At 36.7% G+C, this 24019-nt stretch overlaps 1 protein-coding gene across 8 annotated transcripts in view; it reads left to right on the top strand.

Moving 5' to 3' along the window:
• BRIP1 (BRCA1 interacting helicase 1) overlaps positions 1–24019 on the top strand; it is a 182216-nt gene that overhangs the window by 133565 nt on the left and 24632 nt on the right. For all 8 annotated transcript variants that reach the window (XM_024235622.3, XM_024235621.3, XM_024235620.3 and 5 more), the window contains one exon: positions 13947–14059. In XM_024235622.3, the coding sequence (XP_024091390.3) occupies positions 13947–14059 (113 nt within the window). The remainder of the gene's footprint in view (positions 1–13946; positions 14060–24019) is intronic.

Raw genomic sequence — 24019 nt, 5'->3', positions numbered from 1 at the left:
GTATACCAGATTTGTGGCTTGAAATTACTTTCAAGCTGTGTTTCTCAAACTTGGCACTATTGACATTTTGGACTGGGTAATTCTTTGTTCTGAGGAGTGTCCTGTGCATTCCAGGATGTTTAACAGCATCTCTAGCATTACCCACTAGATGCCACTAGACACCCCCCATGGTCACCCTGCCACCAGTTGTGATAACCCAAAATATCTCTAGACATTGCCATTATCTTCTGGTAGGCAAAATTGCTCTCGGTTGAGCACCAATGTTTTACATAGTGAGGCATACAAATGTATACAATAAATTAAAATTAATAATCTTCATTTGTTTTTAAATTATGGTTTATCAAGTTGAAAAATGTCCAATAAAGCACTTACCAAGAGTCTAATATACACTAAATACAGTAGATAGCTTTTTCTTCTAACAGTCTTTTGGCCTCCACCACTCCTAGCCCCTGCTTCTGACAGGCAGTGACTTTCACTTCTTTAGCTATTTTATCTGGTATTTACCTCCACATTTTATCTTTATTTAATCAGTTTTAGACATGAACTATTAAATTCCTATTTGAGACAGGATTTTACCTCACTTACTCTGCTTTTTCCTTCTTATAGCCTCCCAATATAGTTATATTACATTTTTAAATTAAATCTATAGTTATTATGTACATTATCATGACTATGAAAATACTGTTCCCTGTAATCAAATGATTTCCTTTCTTTTTTTTCTTTTTGTTTGTTTGTTTTGTTTTGTTTTTGAGATGGAGTTTGCTCTTGTTTCCCAGGCTGGAGTGCAATGGTGCAATCTTGGCTCACCACAACCTCCACCTCCCAGGTTCAAGCGATTCTCCTGCCTCAGCCTCCCGAGTAGCTGGGATTACAGGCATGCACCACCACGCCCAGGTAATTTGTATTTTTAGTAGAGATGGGGTGTCTCCATGTTGGTCAGGCTGGTCTTGAACTCCTGACCTCAGATGATCCACCTGCCTCGGCCTCCCAAAGTGCTGGAGTTACAGCCGCCTGTCCTCCTTTCTGTTTTGAACTTTAGGGTTGATAGAACCCTCCTCTCTTCCACTGCCTTTTTCTCTTTTTAAAAGATTTTTATCTAAATAAATTTGTTACCTTCCAATAGTTGTGTGCCATGCCTCTCAATACAGTTTTTCTATCAGACCTGCTAACAGGCCAGTTCTTTTTTTCTCCTGGAGACATCATTTCTGGAGCCTCCTGATCTTCTACTTCGGTCAGGGCTAAGTTGCTCATCAAGCCCAGATTACTGCCAATATCCTGCTATCATCCAATAACTGCTATCATCCTAGGAATCTGATTTGTCTGTCTTCTGTGATGGATTGCCAGTTTCCTGGGTCTCACATCTTCTTGTTTCTTGCTTACTGTTTCATCTTTGTGGTACGCATCCTCCCAACAGTTTCCTTATACCTCCATTTCCTGAGACTTTCTGAACTCCTGCAGGTCAAACTGGCTTATGTCCCAGCAGTAACTCTGTGGATACGTTGGTTTGAACTTTCTCTTTTCTGCTTAGTCATTTAACATTTGTCCATCTACCTTTTATGTTCATATATTGGGGCTTGGAATCAGATGTCTCTCAGCTTTATTGAAGTTGGAGACTGTGTTTCTCTTTCCTATTTGTCTTCTAATTTGAAGGCAGTTTCTCTGATAGGCAAGGGAAAAAGAAATGTCTGGGTTTTGTTTTTTTTTTTTTTGACTTATTGAAATGAACTTATTTTTTTTTTGACTTATTGAAGTCTGCATTACTTTCTAAGATAAAGCATGAGTTATCAAAGGGCTATGATTCCATATGTCTTATTCCAAAACTCACATTCACATTTGAAAAGCTCTGAATCAAATATTCTTGGCAATAATATTTCAAAGGTAGAAAGTGATCATATATTTTAAAAATCAAACCTTTGTGGCCAGGTGTGGTGGCTCACGCCTGTAATCCCAGCACTTTCAGAGGCTGAGGCAGGTGGATCACTTGAGGTCAGGAGTTCGAGACCAGCCTGACCAACATGGCGAAACCCCGTGTCTACTAAAAATACAAAAATTAGCTGGGCGTCATAGCACACACCTGTAATCCCAGCTACTAGGGAGGCTGAGGCACAAGAATTGCTTGAACTGAGGGGGCAGAGGTTGCAGTGGCCAAGATCGTGCCACTGTATTCCAGCCTGGGCAACACAGCAAGACTCTGTCTCAAAAAAAAAAAAATCAAACCTTTGCTCATGTTTGAAAGATTATATATATATTTATATATATATATAGAGAGAGAGAGAGAGAGAGAGAGACAGAGTCTCTGTTGCCCACAATGAAATGCAATGGTGTGATCATGGCTCACTGCAGCCTCAAACTCCTGGGCTCAAATGATCCTCCTGCCTTAGCCTCCTAAGTAGCTGGGACTACAGACTCCTACCACCATGCCCAGCTAATTTTTATTTTGTAGAGACAGGGTCTTGCTATGTTGCCCTGGCTGGTCCTGAACTCCTGGCCTCAAGTGATCCTCCTGCCTTGTCCTCCCAAAGTGCTGGGATTATAAACGTGAGCCACCACACCTGGCCCTGAAATATAATTTGGATGTAATAATAAAAATCTAGATAGCAAAAATCTAGATAGCAAAAAAAATACTTCATCTTTTGGACTGTGGCGGTAATAAAGTTTTAAGGTTTTAAGTATATTTTCAGTATTTTCCAGTACTCATTTAATCTTTTTTCTTATGTACATGCTTGCTCTTGCTTAGGTTTGTTTTTAGATGTTAGGGTTTAATCATATGAAAGCTGAGTCTGAGCCTCCTCTCACTGGGATTAACTTTTACTTTTTATGCTACCATTGCCAGTAACCTTTATATAATTCCCTGAGTGCCATTATGCGTCATATTACATCTTCTGGCTTCCAAAAGCCTCTTCCATGAGCAATCTTGCCTTTTTCCAGTGTTATATAAAGTAGACGTAGGTCTCTGTCACCTGCTGAATGCACCACTACTCAGTCCCCTTATTAAATCCTCTTAATATTGGCTCATTCCTTTAAGAACCTCTGATTCTATTTACTGCTTTCTTATATAAGATAATATTTTATTTTGTTAGTTGTTATTGCTAGCAAAAGTTTATTCATAGTTATTGGGCTCTCATACGTGACTTTAACAAGAAAAACTCTAGATTGTAAGATATTTGAATAAAATAATATTTAGACTAATATGGCACCAATCATGCACTCATTCTCATAGATTACACCACTAGCATATTTTATATAGTTATGCTTTCAAAAACACCTCATAAGTTGAAAAGTGACCAAAAAGTATTATGGAGGATATTAAAGAGTGCTAATGTTAGCTAAAATTTCTTAGAAAATTTAAGATCAATTGTAGAAGTTATTTTTTAAAAGATTTGTTTCAAAACTGTTTGAACACTGTTCTGTATGTATTCTGCCAATGTATATATTTTCATTGACACTTGATGAAAAAGTAGCCACTCCAAGAACCCAAGAAACTTACTTTTTAAGTCACCTAAAGTTATATGCCAAACATTGAATAATGTAGTCAGAGCTCTTTCAGAAGGAATTGGTCCAGGTGGTAAAATGATTTGGGGTGAACAGACTAAGGTAATGACTATATGGCCTCCACAGCCTTATGGCTTATTTCACATACCATGCAGCAATATATTATGACAGCATTTAAAGTCCACCGAAACCTACACTGGGTTTCAGAAATGTGGGGTAAGTAATCACTTTCCTGTCCACTTACCTCTAGTATCTGATGCTTTACTGTTTCATGCATATTGTCATTTATTTCTTCAGCCAATTCTATAAGGTAAGGTTGGCACACAGTCTCCAACTTCAATAAAGCTAAGAGACTTCTAATTCTAAGCCCCTTCTTACAGAAGAAGAAATTGAGAAAGGAAATTTTAAAGGGGTACTGTGACTTGCCCAAGGTCAAACAACCTAAGTCTCAAAGCCTTGATTCCAAGCCATGTGCTTTTTCTTTTTTTCCATTATACCTTCTTCCTCAAAATAAACTATAACATGAATGGTGGCATGTTCTAGAGATGATAATTTAAACATTTGCAGTTTTGATTGAGTAATATTTTAACATGGATAACCTAACTAGATTGACACAAAGGTCATTACTCTTAAAAAGAATTTTTTAGGCCAGGCACGGTGGATAACACCTTAATCCCAGAGCTTTGGGAGGCCAAGACAGGAGGATTGCTTGAGGCCAGGAGTTCAAGACCAGCCTGAGCAATGTAGTGAGACTGCATCTCTAAAATAATTTTTTTTTTAATTAGCCAGGTGTGGTGGCACGTATCTGTAAGTCCTAGCTACTGAGGAGGCTGAAGCAGAATGATTGCTTGAACCCAGGAGTTGGAGGTTGCAGTGACCTATGACCATGCCACTGCACTCCATTCTGGGCGACAGAGCAAGACCTTGTCTCTAAAAAATAAAAATAAAAACTTAACTTAGCCCTTTACAGAATAAGCATGCTAAGATTTCTTGCATGTCTTAGAGTATTAACTTTTTAATAGGAAAAACTGGTTATATTTTTATAACCAGTTGAGGCTGAATATGTTGAGAAGAGGAGATACCTGATTTCAGAGGGATATATTTTGTTCTGTTTCTTAAGTTGGAAATATCCAGGTTATTTTAGTCAACACTGACAATTAGTGATACTAAGTTTAATATAGATTTCTCTACCAAAAGAAGCACCTTATCTAAAACAGTCTTAAAGCATATGTGAAATATATTGCTGTTACTATGTCTTGATAGATTATTGTGGTCAAGTTGTAACGTAACAGGGAAAGTAAGTAACAACTAAAAACCATTTCTAATGTGCTTTTATCATTATTATTTAAAAGGGAGCCTGGCTTCTTAACTCTTGGCAGAAACTAACTCATTTTCCCCATTTAAAAAAAGTGTATATACACACACACATACTCTATTTGGTTAACTGTGTCAGAAATCTTGAAAATATGCCAGATGAAATAAAACCAGCTATATTCTTTTTAATCTAGCTAAATTATATCACATACAAGATCTTATGCTGAGTTTATAATTCTAACCATTGGAATTTATATTGTGATACCCTGATAGAAGTGTTTACACTATGATGATACGGAGCAGCAAATGTCTCTAATGCACAGACTCTGTCTTCCAGATTTGGTTTGCTGTAAATGTTTAGGCTTTAGGCCCTGCACCTTGGCTAAAGATAAAACTGCTCTACTCGAGTGTTTGCTAGACAAATGCGTTTATTTTTCTGAAGCAAAGTTTTCTTAATATTTTTAATTATGTAGTTCAGCTGATTATTTGTCCTTAGTCTCATTTGGAGGCTTGAACTTTTGTCTTCAAGCTTACATACAAGAAAAAAATTATATTCTTCTATTGATTGCTTTCAGGAAGGCATTTATTACTGAAATCATAATATGTATTGGTATGAGCTGGGATAAAATCCACCATCTTTCATGTGAAGCAGCAGTAAAATGAAGAGATGCATTTATAGTTCCAGCTCATATTTATCACACCACTTATTTTTTCAGAAGCTACTGATAAACTTTAAAAAGGCTACTTTTGTACAAAGTTATTTAAGACCAACATTGTTGAGTTTGACTGAAAGTTGAAAAAGTCTAATGTTAATAATTGTGACCTTAATTTCTTGTTGACATATAGAGTATAATCTTTTAGATTATTTCATATTGTCTATTGCTGCTATAAGTGCTCTGCTACTTATACCGTTTCCAATAAAACCAAGGCATGGAGAACTTAAGAAACTTTCTGTTTGATCTCAAGTACATTATGATATAATGGTAAAAATCAGAATCCAAAATCATATAACTTCTGCTTGAATGCCATCTGTCTATTGGGTATTTTTACCCAATTCTAAACTGCCTCAGTCTTAATTATCAATGCCTTTGCTATTGAGGATCTTATTTCTACTTATGTCAGTTAGGTTAGATTTTGATGCAGATATATATTTATTTGCCTAAAAACTATCATAGTAAGGGTGCTTTACATTTGGTACAAACTTGACCTTCAATTATGAAATGATAAATTTTTGTGAATCTATGCAGCATCTGAACCAATGGGTTGCAAACTCAAGCAGCTACATGAATTAAACAGGTTATTTAAATGAGTGGGTTAGTTGAGGACAGTGGTGAGATAGCCAAAGTTTTAGATGGTAGCAAATAAATTTTAATTATTTTAAGCCACAGTAAGGGCCACACAAAACACAACTATGGGCCTTCAGTTTGCAACTTTTAATAAAATAGTTTGTCTTTTCCTGCTCTTCACACCCCTCCAAAATTACACATACACTAATTTATCGGGGATGGGGAGCAAGTGGTTTAAACTGTTTCCAGAAAGTACAATTAAGTATAGCTTTCTATTTTGGGAAAGGCTTGTAAAATGTATTTGAAAAGTAATATTAACTGATCTAAAAGATCATCTTCCCAAACCACACTTGAGCTCAGTTTATGGTGTTTACTTTCTGTCAAAACTTAGAAAAAACATTCACAGTTAACTTCCATAATGTAAAATGTCTGTCTCATTAGGCATTAAGGAAGCATTGGTCAACAGGTATAATGTTGTTAGATTATAAGGTAATGTGAATGTGGGCATGACCTCCCAAATAGATCAAAGACTAATCTCTTTGACAGTTACAAGATGGCAGAGCTTGCCTTGGGCCTTTTGCTGGTGCACATCGAAACTAGTTGTTTGGAAAGCATGCCTGAGAGATAAGAATGTGTTTATAAGGATGAGCAGGTAAAAGTAAAAGGTTGTCTTTTGACATTTCAACTAATCCCTTCCAGCCTTTGGTTTACTTAACATTTAGGCTATTTGCTGGCAGGAGAAACTGGCTTTTTCACATATGCTGTATGTCATTTTAAATTGGGCATTGATTTTCATACTTGATAATCCCTAAGTGTACAATGAAATAGATTCTGATGTCATTAAAATGAGGTGTACTCACTTTCTACCTTTTCTTAACCCTTAGTTTTGCTTTTTCCAATTAACTGTGAGCTCACAAAGTAATTTTTATTATTGATTAATTTAAAAAATCTGTTTATGTAATAAGAACTATTTCAAAGTTAACCTTTATATACAATTCATTTCAGGGTTTTGTTTTTTGTTTGGGAGTTTTTTGTTTTTTTGTAGGTTTTTAAACTTTTTATCTAAAATAAATTCCCCTGGGTAAAATATTGGCAGTATTTTAAAGGCCGTTTGGAGTGTAAAAGGTGTTTGAAAATTTGCAATAAATTAAAACAATGTAGCCATAAAGAAAATTTTAATTATGTTAATGAAAAATAAAAGACCAAGGAGTCATAATTTTATTTAATAGTTGCCATATTCACTCTAAATATTCCATTTATAACTAATACGTCCTAGAGCAACTGTTGTCTTTGGAACAGTGACAACTATAATGTATCAGGTCTGTCCATGGTGTAGGAAATTTTGAAAACACATAAGCTATTATGTCTGACAAAGTAGATGTCAACTTTCTTTGAGGAAAATATTGTTAAAGAAGAGAAGCTGCTTTAGTTACATTTTTGAGAGACAGGTAGGAAATACATATATTTTTCCCAGCTGGACAGAATTTTAAAAGTATTTTTTCTTATAGTCTTAATTATCATGTGCTTTATTGCTGAATTTCCAGGGAGGGTATTTACATATCATAATATTTACTATGGTGTTATGTTATCATTTACTACTTATGTTGCCCTAAAAAGCAAAGTTGGGCTGGGGGCAGTGGCTCATGCCTGTAATCTCAGCCCTTTGGGAGGCCGAGGTGGAGGGATCACCAGGTCTGGAGATCAAGATCATCCTGGCTAACACAGTGAAACCCCCTCTCTACTAAAAATACAAAAAAATAGCTGGGCATGGTGGCAGACACCTGTAGTCCCAGCTACTCGGGAGGCTGAGGCAGGAGAATCACCTGAACCCAAGAGGCAGAAGTTGCAGTGAGCCGAGATCATGCCACTGTACTCCAGCCTGGGTGATAGAGCAAGACTCCGTCTCAAAAAAAAAAAGAAAAAAAAAGCAAAGTTGGCTGGGCGTGGTGGCTCACACCTGTAATCCCAGCACTTTGGGAGGCTGAGGCAGGCGGATCACCTGAGATCAGGAGTTCAAGACTAGCCTAGCCAACATGGTGAAACCCTGTCTCTACTAAAACAAACAAACAAACAAAAATATATATACACAAAAAATTAGCTGGGCATGGTGGCGTGCGCCTGTAATCCCAGCTACTTGGGAGGCTGAGGCAGGAGAATCGCTTCAACCCAGGAGGTGGAGGTTGCAGTGAGTTGAGATCGCACCGCTGCACTTCAGCCTGGGTGACAGAGTGGTACTCTGTCCAAAAAATAAAAAAGCAAAGTCTATGTCCTTTATATGTCCTTTATATCCTAGTTGTAAAGTTTCATTTTAGAAATTTGACAGATTCTTTTGAGGGAATGTAAAATAAAAAGGGTGGGATTTTGGGTTTTTAGATTTTGGCCAGGCACAGTGGCTCACGCCCATAATCCCAGCACTTTGGGAGGCCAAGGTGGGTGGATCACAAAGTCAAGAGATCAAGACCATCCTGGTCAACATGGTGAAACCTTGTCTGTACTAAAAATACAAAAAATTAGCTGGGCGTGGTGGTGCACGCCTGTAGTCTCAGCTACTCGGGAGGCTGAGGCAGGAGAATCTCTTGAACTTGGGAGGCAGAGGTTGCAGTGAGCCAAGATCGTGCCACTGCACTCCGGTCTGGTGACAGAGCAAGACTCCGTGTAAAAAAAAAAACAAAAGAAAGCTTAGATTTTATTCTTACAGTAAGATAAAAATTTTTAACCTCCCAATTTGAAAGCTGATTTTCAGAAGTGTACTGTTCTCTTTCCTAAAGCATGTTCTTTTATTTAAAAAGGTTAACAGTGGCTGGGCACAGTGGCTCACACCTGTAATCCCAGCATTTTGGGAGGCCAATGCGGGTGGATCACCTGAGGTCAGGCATTTGAGACCAGCCTGACCAACAATGTGAAATCCCAACTCTACTAAAAATACAAAAATTAGCTAGGCATGGTGGCGGCCGCCTGTAGTCCCAGCTACTTGGGAGGCTGAGACAGGAGAACTGCTTGAACCTGGGAGGTGGAGGTTGCAGTGAGTCAAGATCGTGCCACTGCACTCCAGCCTGGGCGATGGAGCGAGACTCTGTCTCAAAAAAAAAAAAAAAAAGTTAATAGTGTTGTAGACTACACGGAAAATACTTTGTTTTTTCTTGAGTAGGTTTACAATTTAGTAAAGTATTATTAAGTAAAATAGAGGTCACTTGAACCTAAGCACTGCAATACCATGACACTCGATTAGACCTAGACAGCTACTAAGTAACTACTAACTGCTGGTGGGTAGTATGTACAGCATGGATACACTGGACAAATGGATGATTCACATCTGAGTGGGATGGAGCAGGATAGCATGAGATGTCATCATGCTACTCAGAACATTGGGCAATTTAAAACATAAATTATTTCTGGAATTTTTTATTTAATATTTTTGGACCACAGTTGACCGCAGCTAACTTAAACCACTGCAGCTAAGAGGGAACTACTGTATAAGTTTTGTTAATACATCTTGAAAGTCTAAAATGTTTCCAAGAAGTTTACTCTTTATTTTATTTTTTAGTTGACAGATAATTATTGTACATATTCATAGGGTACACAGTGATGTTTTGATACATATGATGTTTATTGATTAGATCAGGGTAATTAGCATATCTGTCATCTCAAACATTTATCATTTCTTTGTGTAGGGAACATGTAATCTCCTCCTTCTAGTTATTTGAAATGATGTAATATTGTTAACTATAGTCATCCTACTGTGGTATAAAAGATTAGAACTTATTCCTTCTATCTAGCTGTAACTTTATATCCTTTAACAAATCTCAGCCAGGGGCAGTGGCTCATGCCTGTATTCCTAGCACTTTGGGAGGCCAAGGTGAGAGGTTTTCTTGAGCTTATGAGTTGGAGACCATCATAGGCAACATAGCAAGAACCCATCTGTATAAAAATTAAAAAAGAAAAAAATTGGCTAGGCATGGCAGCACACACCTGTAGTCCAACCTACTTGGGAGGCTGAGGTGGGAGAATCACTTGAGCCCAGGAGGTCAAGGCTGAAGTAAGCCATGATCGCACCACTGCCGTCCAGTCTGGGTGACACACTGAGGCCCTGTCTCTCAAAAAAACAAGACAAAAAACAAATATCTCCCCATCCCTCCCTTCTTTCTCCCCTTCCCATCTGCTAGTATCCTCTGTTCTACTTTTTATTTTTATGAGATTAACCTTTTTTTTTTTTTTTCGAGACAGAGTCTTGCTCTGTCGCCCAGGCTGGAGTGCAGTGGCACAATCTTGGCTCACTGCAAGCTCTGCCTCCCGGGTTCATGCCATTCTTCTGCCTCAGCCTCCCGAGTAGCTGGGACTACAGGTGCCCGCCACCACGCCCAGCTAATTTTTTGTATTTTTAGTAGAGACGGGATTTCACCGTGTTAGCCAGGATGGTCTCGATCTCCTGACCTGGTGATCCGCCCGCCTTGGCCTCCCAAAGGGCTGGGATTACAGGTGTGAACCACCACGCCCGGCTGAGATTAACATTTTTAAGCTTCCACATATGAGCAAGAACATGTGGTGTTTAACTTTATGTTTTTTATTTATTGCACTTAAGGTACTGTCCTCAGTTCCATCCATGTTGCCGTGAATAACAGTATTTCATTCATTTTTATGACTGTTTAGTATTCCATTGTGTATATATACCACATTTTCTTTATCCAGTTATCTGTTGTTGGATACCTAGGTTGATTCCATATCTTGGTTATTGAGAATAGTGCTGCAGTAAACATAGGGGGGCCAATGTCTCTTCAATATAATGATTTCCTTCAAGAAAGTAACTCCACATATCTTTATTTAGGCTTCTACCACAAAAATACACAATTGGCCCTCTGTATTTATGGGTTCTGCATTTGTGGATTCACCTAAGTGTGAATAAAAAATATTTGAAAAAAAATTGCTTCTGTACTGAACATGTACAGATTCTTTTCTTGTCATTATTCCCTAAACACTACAATGTAACAACTATTTGCATAGCTTTACATCATATTAGCTATTAAAGTAATCCAGAGATTATTTAAAGTATAAAGGAAGATATGCATAGGTTATGCAAATACTAAGTCATTTTATATCAAGGACTTGAGCATCCATGGATTTTGGTATCTGAGGGAAGTTCTGAAACCAGTCACCCATGGATACCAAGGGACAACTGTAGCATTTGATATACTTGTCCTGGAATAGTACAGTTGCACCAGATTATTACCTGGAGACAATTACTAGGCCACAGTGCAGGGAGAATAAACTCAAACAGAGCTCAGTGGTCACACTGAGTTAAACAGATAAAGTTTAGGGAAAGTCCGTGGCAGCTAGAATTTGCAAGGCAGAGTACTAGAGAGGATGGAGCTACATAGAGAGAAAGCTCCAGGTATCTGCACAGGTGTCCCCTTGAGTTTTTGGTCGAGTACTGATTGGCATATACATGAGAGGAAGCTACATAAGGCCAGGGAAATAAGTAGGCAGAAAAATTCCTAGAGCTCACAGAGTCTGGGAATAGTTTGAGTTCCCAGCAGCCAGAAGAGAAAAACTTCATAACACATGGGGTACTTGATACAGTCATCAGTAGAGTTTCACCTTTGTATGGGGGATAAATTAGCCCTAGACTAAAGGCTGCTCTTGACTTTCCCTAACAAAGCTGCCAAAGAATGAACTGGTTCCAAGTACCCTAATTGCATTCACAACAAAATCCAGTAACCACTGACTTAATGCCCACAATGTCTAGTATCCAATCAAAAATTAGCAGGCATGCAAAGAAGAGAATTTAACCCGTAATACAGAGGAAAATCAATCAATAGAAACAAAACCAGAAATGACAGAGATGTTAGAACTGGCTAGCAGACAAGGATTTTTAAAATATCTTATGTTTTATGCTCTGTAAGTTCAAAGAAGATAGAAGAAAACATAAGCATACTGAAAAGAGAAACAGAAGCTATTTTTTAAAAACCTATGTGAAATCTCTCAATATGAAACAAAAAATACACTGGATGGATTAGACACTGCAGAAGGAAAATTTGGTGAACTTGAAATCTTATAAATAAAAATTATCCAAAATGAAGTGTAAAGTGAAAAAAAAGAGGGTCAGTGACATGTGGAGTAATATAAAGTAGTCTAATAGAGTTGTAATTGGAGTCTAAAGAAGAAGAAAGTGTTTCAAGGTGGGAGAATATATATATTTAGAGAAATAATGGCTGAAAAATTTTCAAGTTTGATAGAAACTATAAGCCCACAGGTCCAAGAAGCTTAATAAAACTCAAGCAAAATACACACAACAGCACATTGTAATCCAATCCAAAGTCGCTAAAAGAAAGGGGGACATTACAGAAATAGGACAATAGCATATTTTTTATTCAGAACTATGCAAATAAGAAAATAATGAAAAGCCATCTTTAACAAAAGAAAAAAACCTGTCAATTTAGAATTCTTGATCAAGTGGGACAATCTCTTAAAAATGAAGATAGTGAAGGCTTTTCAGAAAAAACAAAAGCTGAAAGAACTCATTGCTAGCAAACCTGCACTACTAATATTAAAGAAAGTTCTTCAGGTAGAAGAAAAATGATACCAGATGGAAATTTAAATCTACGTAAGAAAAAGAGAGTGCCAGAAATGGTAAATCTGTGGGTAAATACAGTATCTTTTAAAAGATAATCTTTTGGGACAAAACGGAAATCTGAATAAAATACATAGATTATTTAATACTAATGTACTAATGTTAATTTCTTAATTTGACATGAGCTATAGTAATATAAGATGTTAACATTAGGGGAAATTAGGTAAAGGGTATAAAGAATCTCTGTACTATCTTTGGAACTTTTCTGTAAATCTAAACTTATTTCAAAATTATAAACTTATTTAAAATTAAAAGATAATGTACTGTTTAAAGCATAATCAAAATGTTTTATGGGTTTATAGCATGTATAAAACTAAAATGTATGGCAGCAATAGCATAAAGGACAATAAAAGGAAATGGAAGTATATTGTGGTATTGTTTTTACATCATATGTGAAGTGGTAAAATATTATTTTAAGGTAGACTAATAAGGATGTATATCATAAACCCTAGAGGAATCACACACACACAAAGACATAGCTAATAATCCAGTAGTGGAAATAATATGGAAGCATTAATTGGGGGGGGGAACTTGATTGATCCAAAAGATAAAAACAAAATGGTACAGATTGGGGGATGGGGGGGAAGCAAGGTGGTAGTCTTAAACCCAGTCATAACAATAACTATATTAAATGTAAATGGTCTAAACATTGCAATTAAAAAGCAGAGATTACCAGACTGGATAAATGTAAAAGAATGAACTACTTATAAACCTTTCAACATGAATGAATTCTAAAAGTATATTAAATGAAAAAAGTCACAAGTCCTTACATAGTATATGATAATATTTATATGAAATTCTATAAAGCGCAAAACAGAAAGCAGATCAGTGGTTGCCAGGGCCAGCAGTGGAAGAAAGAAATTTACTGTAAAGGGATAAGAGGGAACTTTTGGGGGTGATGAAAATGTTCTATATTATGATGGTGGTTACATTACTATATATGTCAAAACTCATCTACTTGTACACTGAAAATTGTGTGGATTTAATGAATGTAAGTTCAATAAAACTGCTTGAGATCACACAGCTGATTAGTTATATGCATTAGGTAATTTAAGGAATGTGAAGCTAAATAAAACTATTTTAAATGAAACGAAAAAAATCAGTACTGAAAAACAAAATAAAATCTCTACCCTAAAAATATGTATATTCAAACTGTTAGAAGTTAATATGATGTTTAAAATGAGCTTTAATTATCTACTAATTTTTAAAATATATTTTAAAATTATTAGGTTGAACTAAAACGACAATACAATGACCACCATTCAAAATTGAGAGGTCTTCTACCTGGCCGTCAGTGGTATGAAATTCAAGCATACAGGGCCTTAAACCAGGCCCTTGGTAGGTAAGTGGAGTGAAATTTAATATAATATTATCTGTGACAGGGCTATATATATAAAGCTAGTCTTGCTACTTTACTCTTTATAATAAACTTGGTAAAATTTTATTTAACTGGAACTGTAGGAACTGGTATGTATTCAATGATAGCTGTCACAAGGAGAATTTGAAAAGAGTAAATAAGAATAAGTTATTCCCAAAACAAAACTCACAGTTTGCTAAAGTTTAAAGAAATTTTATGTTTGATCTAACAATGAATAGCACACAAAGATGCTCAGTAAATATTTGTTAAAGAAAGCTTATCAAATCAAAAAAGTTTTGTCTTGTGAACATCAAAGCTCAGATAACAATTTTATAGATAAACAGACCTCTCTCCTCACCTCCCCCAAAATGTCAGGGAAGAAAATTGATATACCAGCCAGTGTGAGGGAGATATTCTATTTGAAAGTGTACTTTCAGTATGGAATCTGTGTATCTGTTAAAATATCATCAAATAGAAACAAAATCTATTTTACTGCCCAGTGAGCTTTTGTAGTTGCACAATTTTTCATTCTGCTTCTATGTAAAGAAGACATATGACAGAAAAAAATATCATTTTCATTTTAATGTTATTTGTAAGGTTTAGATAACAATGTGATTACTATCTATACTTTCTTGTGTCTTTTATGTATAGTGATAATGTTGAAGGATAACATTGAAACTGAAGGATATTTAATAATTAAAGAAAAAATAAAATAATTACTTTTTATTATTATTATTATTATTGTTTTAGACAGTCTCACTCTGTCACCCAGGCTGGAGTGCAGTGGCGTGATCTCAGCTCACTGCATCCTCCACCACCCGGGTTCAAGCAATTCTCCTGCCTCAGCCTCCTGAGTAGCTGGCTGTGCCACCATGCCCAGCTAATTTTTGTATTTTTAGTAGAGATGGGGTTTCACTATGTTGGCCAGGCCGGTCTGGAACTCCTGGCCTCAAGTGATCCACTCACCTCAGCCTCCCAAAGTGCTGGGATTACAGATGTGAGCTACTCGGGAGGCTGAGGTAGGAGGATCGCTTGAGCCTGGGAGGTGGGGGTTGCAGTGAGGCGAAATCATGCCACTGCATTCCAGCCTGGGCAACAGAGCCAGACCCTGTCTCAAAAAAAAAAAAAAAAGTTAGCAAATCATTGAAGAAGGGTTAAAACAAGCTATAGTCGTGATCCTAAAGAATTAACACCAACTAAACATTTAATCATGATTCTCCTACTTCTGAATATTCTTGCCCATTAAGATTTGTGCTTTGTGAAACTCATTTTTAAATCATCATTTTATACAGTCATGCATCACTTAATGACAGGGATATATTCTGAGAAGTGAGTTGTTAGGCAATTGCATTGTTGTGGGAACATTATAAAATGTACTTACAGAAATCTAGATAGTATAGTCTACTACACATATAGGCTATATGGTATAGCCTATTGTTCCTAGATCACAAACCTATACAGCATGTTACTGTACTGTAGACAATTGTAACACAAGGATAAGTAATTGAGTATATAAATGTAGAGAAAGTACAGTAAAGATATGGTATAGAAATACAGTATATTAAAAATGGTACAAATGTATATGGCACTTACGACGAACAGAGCTTACAGGACTATAAGTTGCTCTGAGTGAGTCGACCGAGTAGTGAGTGAAAGTGAAGGCCTAGGACATTATTGTACACTAACTGTAGGCTTTATAAACACTGTACACTTAGGCTATACTAAATTTATTTATTTTTATTTTTTCAATAAAAATTACCCTGAGCTTATTCTGACTTTTTCTTTTTGAGAGATGGGGTATTACTATGTTGCCCAGGCTGGTCTCGAACACCTGGGTTCAAGCAGTCCTCTCACCTTAGCCTCCCAAGTAGCTGGAACTCCAGGCACACGCCACTGTGCCCAGCTTACTGTAACTTTTTTACTTTATAAACTTTTTATCTTTTTTTTTTTTTTACCTTTTTGACTCTTTTACAACACTTAGCTTAAAACACAAATTATACAGCTGTACAAAAATAATTTTTTATATCCTTATTCTATAAGCTTTTTCTATTTTTTAAATTTTTATTTTTTATTTTTTTACTTTTTAAACTTTTCTGTTAAAAATGAAGACATGGGGAACGCAATGGCTGAAGCCTGTAATCCCAGCACTTTGGGAGGCCAAGGTGGGCAGATCACTTAAGGTCAGGAGTTCGATACCAGCCTGGCCAACATAGTGAACCCCATCTCTACTAAAAATACAAAAACTAGTTGGATGTGGTGGCAGGTGCCTATAATCCCAGCTACTTGGGAGGCTGGGGCAGGAGAATTACTTGAATCCGGGAGGTGGAGGCTGCAGTGAGCCGAGATCACCCCACTGCACTCCAACCTGGGTGACAGAGCAACACTCCATCTCAAAAAAAAAAAAAAAAATGAAGACATGAACACTCATGTAGTAGCGTAGGGCTACACAGGATCAGGAGCATTAATATCCCTGTCTTCTACCTCCATGTCTTGAATCACTGGAAGGTCTTCAGGACCAATAAATAACATGCATGGAGCTGTCATCTCCTATAATAACAATGCCTTCTTCTGGAATTCTTCCTGAGGCATCTGCCTGAAGCTGTTTTATAGTTAACTTTTTTAAAAATATAAGTGAAAGGAGTACACTCTACTGATAAGAAGTACAGTATAGTAAATACACAAACCAGTAACATAGTTATTATTGTTATCAAGTATTGTATACCATACATAATTGTATGTGCTATACTTTTATAAGACTAGCAGCACAGTAGGATTGTTTACACCAGCATCACTGCAAGCACTTGTAATGCATTGTGCTATAATGTTACAATGGTGACATCACTAGGTGATAGGAATTTTTCAGCTCCATTATCATCTTATGGGACCACTATCATATATGCACTTCACATTGACTGAAACATCATTATGTGGTGCATTACTATCCCTTAATTTCATATTGTAGGGCATCAACGTCCAATTTGTAAATGCTATAATTAGGTTTTGTGCAAATTAATTTTTTTTTTTTTTTTTTTTGAGATGAAATCTCGCTCTGTAGACAGGCTGGAGTACAGTGGCACAATCTCAGCTCACTGCAACCTCTGCCTCCTGCATTCAAGTGATTCTCCTGCCTCAGCCTCCCAAGTAGCTGGCACTACAGGCTCGCACCACCACGCCCGGCTAATTTTTGTATTTTTAGTAGAGATGGGGTTTCACCATGTTGGCCAGGATGGTCTCGATTTCTTGACCTTGTGATCCGCCCGCCTTGGCCTCCCAAAGTGCTGGAATTACAGGCGTGAGCCACCGTGTTCAGGGCACAAATTAATATTTTATATTCTCCATGACATTTTAATTAACCATGTAATTATTTATTTCCCAGTGAAGCTGTAAGGCATTTGGATAATTCATAGAAACAGGTTGGGCCAGGTGAGGTGGCTCATGCCTGTAATCCCAGCCCTTTGGTAGGCGGAGGCAGGCGGATCACCTGAGGTCAGGAGTTTGAGATCAGCCTGGTCAACATGGTGAAACCCCGTCTCTACTAAAAATACAAAAATTGGCTGGGCGTGGTGGTGTGCGTCTGTAGTCCCAGCTACTGGGGACGCTGAGGCAGGAGAATTGCTTGAACCTGGTAGGTGGAGGTTGCGTTGAGCTAAGATTGCATCACTGCACTCCAGCCTGGGCAACAGAGGGAGACTCCATCTAAAAAAAAGAGATAGGTTAAGAGTAAAATCATGAAAACATGACCAATTGACATATTTGCACTTCAACCAGAAGTCCCACAACTAATCATAATCTTACCCAGTCAAGTCAAAAATTTTTATTTTTCTGGTGTCTTGTGTACTTAAATTAGCCCATTTGTAAACCAGATTGCATGTGAGTTCAGATTTGTGTATAGCTTAGACATAGCTATATGTATATATATGCAAATACATAAGCTATGTGTATTTGTGTATAGCTTAGACATAAGACTACAACAACTAGATTTAAGCCCTAGAACATGTCACCCACTGTACTCCCCATCATTTTATTTTTTATTTTTATTTTTATTATTATTATTACTTTTTTTTGAGAGAGAGAGTCTTGCTCTGTTGCCCAGGCTGGAGAGCAGTGGCACGATCTCAGTTCACTGCAACCTCTACCTCCCGGGTTCAAGCGATTCTCCTACCTCAACCTCCTGAGTAGCTGGGATTACAGGCACATGCCACCATACCTGGCTAATTTTTGTATTTTTAGTAGAGACAGGGTTTCACTATGTTGGCCAGGTTGGTCTTGAACTCCTGGCCTCAAGTGATCCTCCCGCTTCACGCTCCCAAAGTGTTAAGATCACAGGCGTGAGCCACCACACCCAGCCACTCCCCATCATTTTAGAATGGTATTCTGCGTGTGCTTTTCTTCAAACTGAGTGATTAAGGTCTATGGTTAAGCTACAGAGATCCTGCTCCCCTTTTCTCCCTAGAAATCCCATTTTACTTGGAATCAAGTTGCACTGCAGGTTATTGAAGCATCACATCTGCTTACTTTGTGTCTCCCAGCTGACTGACTTTTTTTTTTTTTTTGAATTTTAATATTCAGCTAATAGTTTCTAGGGGAGCTTGAATATATTTTTGAAATTGTTGACTTTTAGTCATTATACTCAATTTGTGGAAAATAAATATTCTTACCTCAGTTGATTTTTTTCTTCCTTTTAGTATAAGCAATGCCTTGAATTTCAAGAAACCATGTGAAACAAAAGTTATATTTGTATGTGGTTTTCTCATTTACAAACCTTTTCCACATAGATTATCTCATTTGATTCTTCTACCAATCACTTCCAATAGCAATGCATGTTGCTACTTGATGTTTTATTTGATTTGCTATGTTTTTTTTTTTTTTTGAGATGGAGTCTCCCTCTGTCACCCAGTGCAGTGGCGCAGTCTTGGCTCACTGCATCTTCCTCCACCCAAGTTCAAGCGATTCTCCTGCCTCAACCTCTTGAGTAGCTGAGATTACAGGCACGTACTACCATGCCCAACTAATTTTTATATTTTTAGTAGAGACGGGATTTCACCATGATGGCCAGGCTGGTCTCAAACTCCTGACCTCAGATGATCCACCTGCCTCAGCCTGAGTTGTTTTTAAACTGGTTTTGAGAAATTAAATTATTTTTCTGAGGCCACATGGCTACTAAATGGCCCTTTACATCTTGGTCCCATCCACTTCTAAAACTGTAATACCTGCTTTTTCATCCTTATCCTCTACCTCTAGCCACCGAATTTTTCACTATTAAACATGTCACTATTAAACTATCAAACATGCTATATTCTTTCATTATGCTTTCCTTGGCTTATAAGTTGTCATACAATTCATTTGGCAAATTTAGCAATCAAAACGTCATTGAAAGTCATGTCCTTTATGAGGACCTTTAAAACTTCTCCAACTAGAGTTATTTATACCTTAGTAAACCTATAGCATTTTGGTTGCTATCTGTATTATAGCACATATCTCACTGTATTGTAATAGCCTATCTGTTTTCTTCCTTGAACATGTGTTACATGTTTTTACATTCTCAGCAACCGAGTCTCAAATGCTTGTTGAATTAGTGAAAAATGTGAGGTTCAGTGCTTTTTCCTGCCATACAACATTGCCCAGAGAGCTTTTAGAGCTTCAAAACATGCTTTCCTGGAATATCATAAAAATCATGTATTTATAGTATTGATATATAATACTGTACTTTTAGAATTTTATTAATTTTTTAAGATGGAGAGCCCAGCTATCATTTTACTGATTTTCAGGGAATAATGTCAATAATTAATAATTTGTTACAAAGGAACTTATGCTTTTAAAACCAATCAATAAGTAAAATTTTTTAAATTAAAAAAATAAAGATCAAGCAAATGTTTTATGTTACTTAATAAAACTCATAATGTATATTGATTGACAGAAAAGGTGCTTATACTCTGAGGCACTCTTCTTGTAAGGGATACAGAAGATCTAAAGTAAGCAGAAACCAATGGATTCTTTTTAATGTTAATTTTTTTAAGCACACATGGGACTGTTAGAGTATTTGAAGTAATATAAGTCTATGAAATATAAGAACAGCCTTTGGAAACACACCAGATGGTTTTGCAACCAGGTTACAACTGCACTATGAGTTTCCTAACTAGTCTTTGTTGCTTTACTGAAAGTATAATCTTTATCTCAAGCGGGCATAATTCATTTAAGCAAGGCAGTTTGAAAACAATGGTAAAAAGAAAAGGTGAAATCTTTTTTCTTTGAATTGTTTCATTAACAGAAATACCTTTCTACCATACCACAGAATGCTTTAAACATAAATCAAACTGGAACCAAAATACAGTGGCACACTGACTTTCCATTGACTTTCAATACTCTTCTGTAGTATTGACAATATTAATCTTCTTCCTATCCTTCCCAGTGTTATGGTCTGTTGCCTTGGAGCCTATAGTTTACTTTAAAATAATATCAAAAAATAATGCCCTATAAAATTTAGATTTTTGAAGTCTTTGTAGAAAAATTGAACATTTATGTTACTCTTCACCCCCTCAAAATCCTATGATAATAAAGGAATGAAAATGTCAAACCTACAATGTTACAAAGAGAGAGAGGAGACAGTTACAGACAAGCGATATCAACAAATTTTGAACACTGGAAAACAGCTGAATGACTGAATGACTTAGCAGGCAAGGGAAAGCTGAAATTTAAATCTACATTGATGATAGTCAACAAGAACTTTCAGATTCATGCATGAAAAAGCCTAGGATTTGGAGCAATCTAAAATGTCAATGAAAGTAAGGTTTAAAAACAGGTGGCTTGGTTGCAAATTAGTATAAGAAACAATTAGCCCCCTTCCTCACCCAGGTTTACTTCTGGAAAGGTTGAACAACAGAGTCTCTGTATTCTTCAACACCAGGCACAGCTGAGGATGTATTAAAGATGGAGGTTAATATTATATACAGGGATTCTACATACTGAATGTGAGAACTCCATCCCCCTTTTCTTTTCAGCTCTGAGTAGGCTGACAATCAGTCTTACATCTCCCAAGCATGTAGATTCCTTTTTAGGGAAACTGACCACCCCATGAGAAAATATCTACAAATTGGCCCAGTTCTTACCAAATTACCCTATAGCAAACTTCCCAGCCTATAAGCTCTACCCATACATTCAGAGCTGCCAATCAGTATTTTAGTACCTTACTCTTAAGTAAGTGCAGAGTCTTCAACAGATTGTCAAAGAAAGTCCAACATGAAAAACAGACCAAAACAACAACAACAAAACAAGTCCAACAAAGCAAACAAAAACAGAGCAGAAGAACTCTGAGAAAATAGAAACAACACAACAGACTAGAACAAGGATTGTTCAGTGTTTTCTATAAAGGGCCAGACAGTACAGTAGTCTCTCCTTGTCCACAGAAGATAGATTCCACAACCTCCACTAAATGCCTGAAACCATGGATAGTACCAAACTCTACGTATACTATGTTTTTTCTATCTGATAACCAAGATGGCTACTAAGTGACTAATGGGCAAAAAGAGTATACAGCATGGACATGGTGGACAAAGGGATGATTAACATCCTGAGTAGGACAGCATGAGATTTTTATCATGCAACTCAGAAGGGCATGCATTTTTAAATGTATGAATTATTTCTGGAATTTTCCATTTAATATTTTTGGACTACATTTGACCATGAGTAACTTTGACCATAGGCAAGATTGTGGCTGTGGGGGACTATTGTGTATATTTTAGGCTTTGCAGGCTACATACAGTCTCTGTCACATATTTTTTGTTTTTTCCTTAATCCTCTTAAAAATGATCACTTGAGGTCAGCAGTTTGAGACCAGCCTGGCCAACATGGTGAAACTCCATCTCTACTAAAAATACAAAAATTAGCCAGGTATGGTGGCACACACCTGTAATCCCAGCTACTGAGGAGGCTGAGGCAGGAGAATCACTTGAACCTGGGAGGCGGAGGTTGCAGTGAGCCGAGATTGCACCACTGCACTTCAGCCTGGGCAACAGAATGAGACTCCTTCTCAAAAAAAAAAAATGTGAAGACCATTCCTACACATTGGAGGCTGTACAAAAACAAGACATGGGCTATTTTTGTGGGCACTATAGGCTATAGTTTGCCAACCCCCAGATAGGAGAAATCTTCAAAAAAAAATCTTAATATCCATAGAGATGTACCATATTGCCCCCATGAAACAAGAACAAAAGAATAAGAAAAAGTTCTTAGAAATTAACATGATACCAACAATTTTTAAATGCATAATAGGGCTTGGAAGATAAAATGGAAATTTTCCGGATGAAAAAGAGAAAGTGGGAAAGAAGAACTAGAAAATTAGAGGATCAGTATGCAATAACCAACTTCTGATAAATAGAAGGCTCAGATCATGAGAACAGAAAAAATAAAGGAAAGAAACATCTCAAAGAAATAACTCAAGAAAATTTCTCAGAATTGAGTAACACGATTTCCTGGTTGAAGGGGCTCACTCAGGCACAGGTAAAGGAGGAAAAGCTACAAAGCACTTCACTGTGCCCTTTCCAAGTACCAAGGGATAAAGAAAAAGTCTTAAAATCTTCCAAAGACAAAAAGACAGGTCTCTATCTTACAAAAGATAGAGAATCAGAATCACAACAGACTTCTGAAAAGCAACATTGAAACCAAAAAAATAGAAGAAATTGTCTTCAAATATTTTAGGGAAATTTTTGATTTGTAACTTAAGTCTACATGAGCCAAACTATCAATAAACTATAAGACAAAATAAAGCCTTCAACATACAAGGACCTAAAACATTTGCTTCAAATGGACACTTTCTCAAGATGTTACTGGAAGATGTGCTCCATCAAAATAAAAAAAAAATTCAAAAAGGAATATCAAGGATGCAGGGAACTAGGGTTCCAATCCAGAATAGAGGCAAAGATAATTCCTAAAACAACCAGGAAGGAAAACTCTGGAATGATAACAGTGCAGCAAGTAGTCTAAATTGAGTTCAGAGGATAGAAGGTTTGACCATACTTGGAAGAATTTTTACAGCTATGGCATGGTTTGGGGATTAATTAATGACAGAAAACATTAAAAATTAATCCATAAAAAGAAGAGGCAGTTATTAACTCCAGGGAAGGCAAAAAGTCTTGTACAATAAAGGAAATCTAATTATAGTGCACTATGTGACTCAGTTGTTAATATTCCCAGGAAGGGATGGTGAAGTATCAGTGGTATAAGAGAAATAAACATCTTCCACAGGAGAGAATCAGTACATAAGTTCTAAAGTTCAAAAACCAAGAAGTAGTAGTAGGATGAATGTTCCTTAGAAATATGGAGATAAATAACCAGAAGAGCTACCTAAAATATTGAAAGTAATTGTTTCTGAGGAATGGGAATTGTAAACAGGAGGTGGGTGGGGAAAGGACAGTTATGTTTTTCATTGAAAACATAAAACTGTGTGTTTGTGTTTCTTTGATAAAATTTACAAAGATAAAATTAACTTTAAAAAATAGTTCTGGTGTTTCAGTCCTAGATAAGATGAAGTAAGGATATTTAGTAGTCTAAAAAACCTAGACAGAATATGTGGAGCAGCTGTTTGAGAACTCTGAAAAGTAAACACTAATAGGTAGATTAAGAAAGGAGATCAGAATTCAAAATACCAATGATCTAGCTCAAGTAACTGTATAATACCAGATAAAGTAGAATTCCAAGCAAATAAAATTAGGGATAAAAGAGAACATTACATAATGATAAAAGGGTGAATTCACCAAGAAGACATAAGAATCATAAATGTGTATGCACCCCAAAACAGGGTGTCAAAATACATGAAGCAAAAACTGACAGATCTGAAGAGAAAAATAGACAAATACACAATTATAGTTAGAAACTTCAAAATTCCTCTCAATAACAGAACTAGTAGACAAACTAATAAAGATATAGATGACTTGAGCAACATTATTAGCC

This window comes from Pongo abelii, chromosome 19 (assembly GCF_028885655.2).
Source record: "Pongo abelii isolate AG06213 chromosome 19, NHGRI_mPonAbe1-v2.0_pri, whole genome shotgun sequence".
NCBI lineage: Eukaryota > Metazoa > Chordata > Mammalia > Primates > Hominidae > Pongo > Pongo abelii.
Note: the sequence above shows the minus strand (reverse complement) of the source record. Positions and strands in the feature narration are given on the sequence as shown.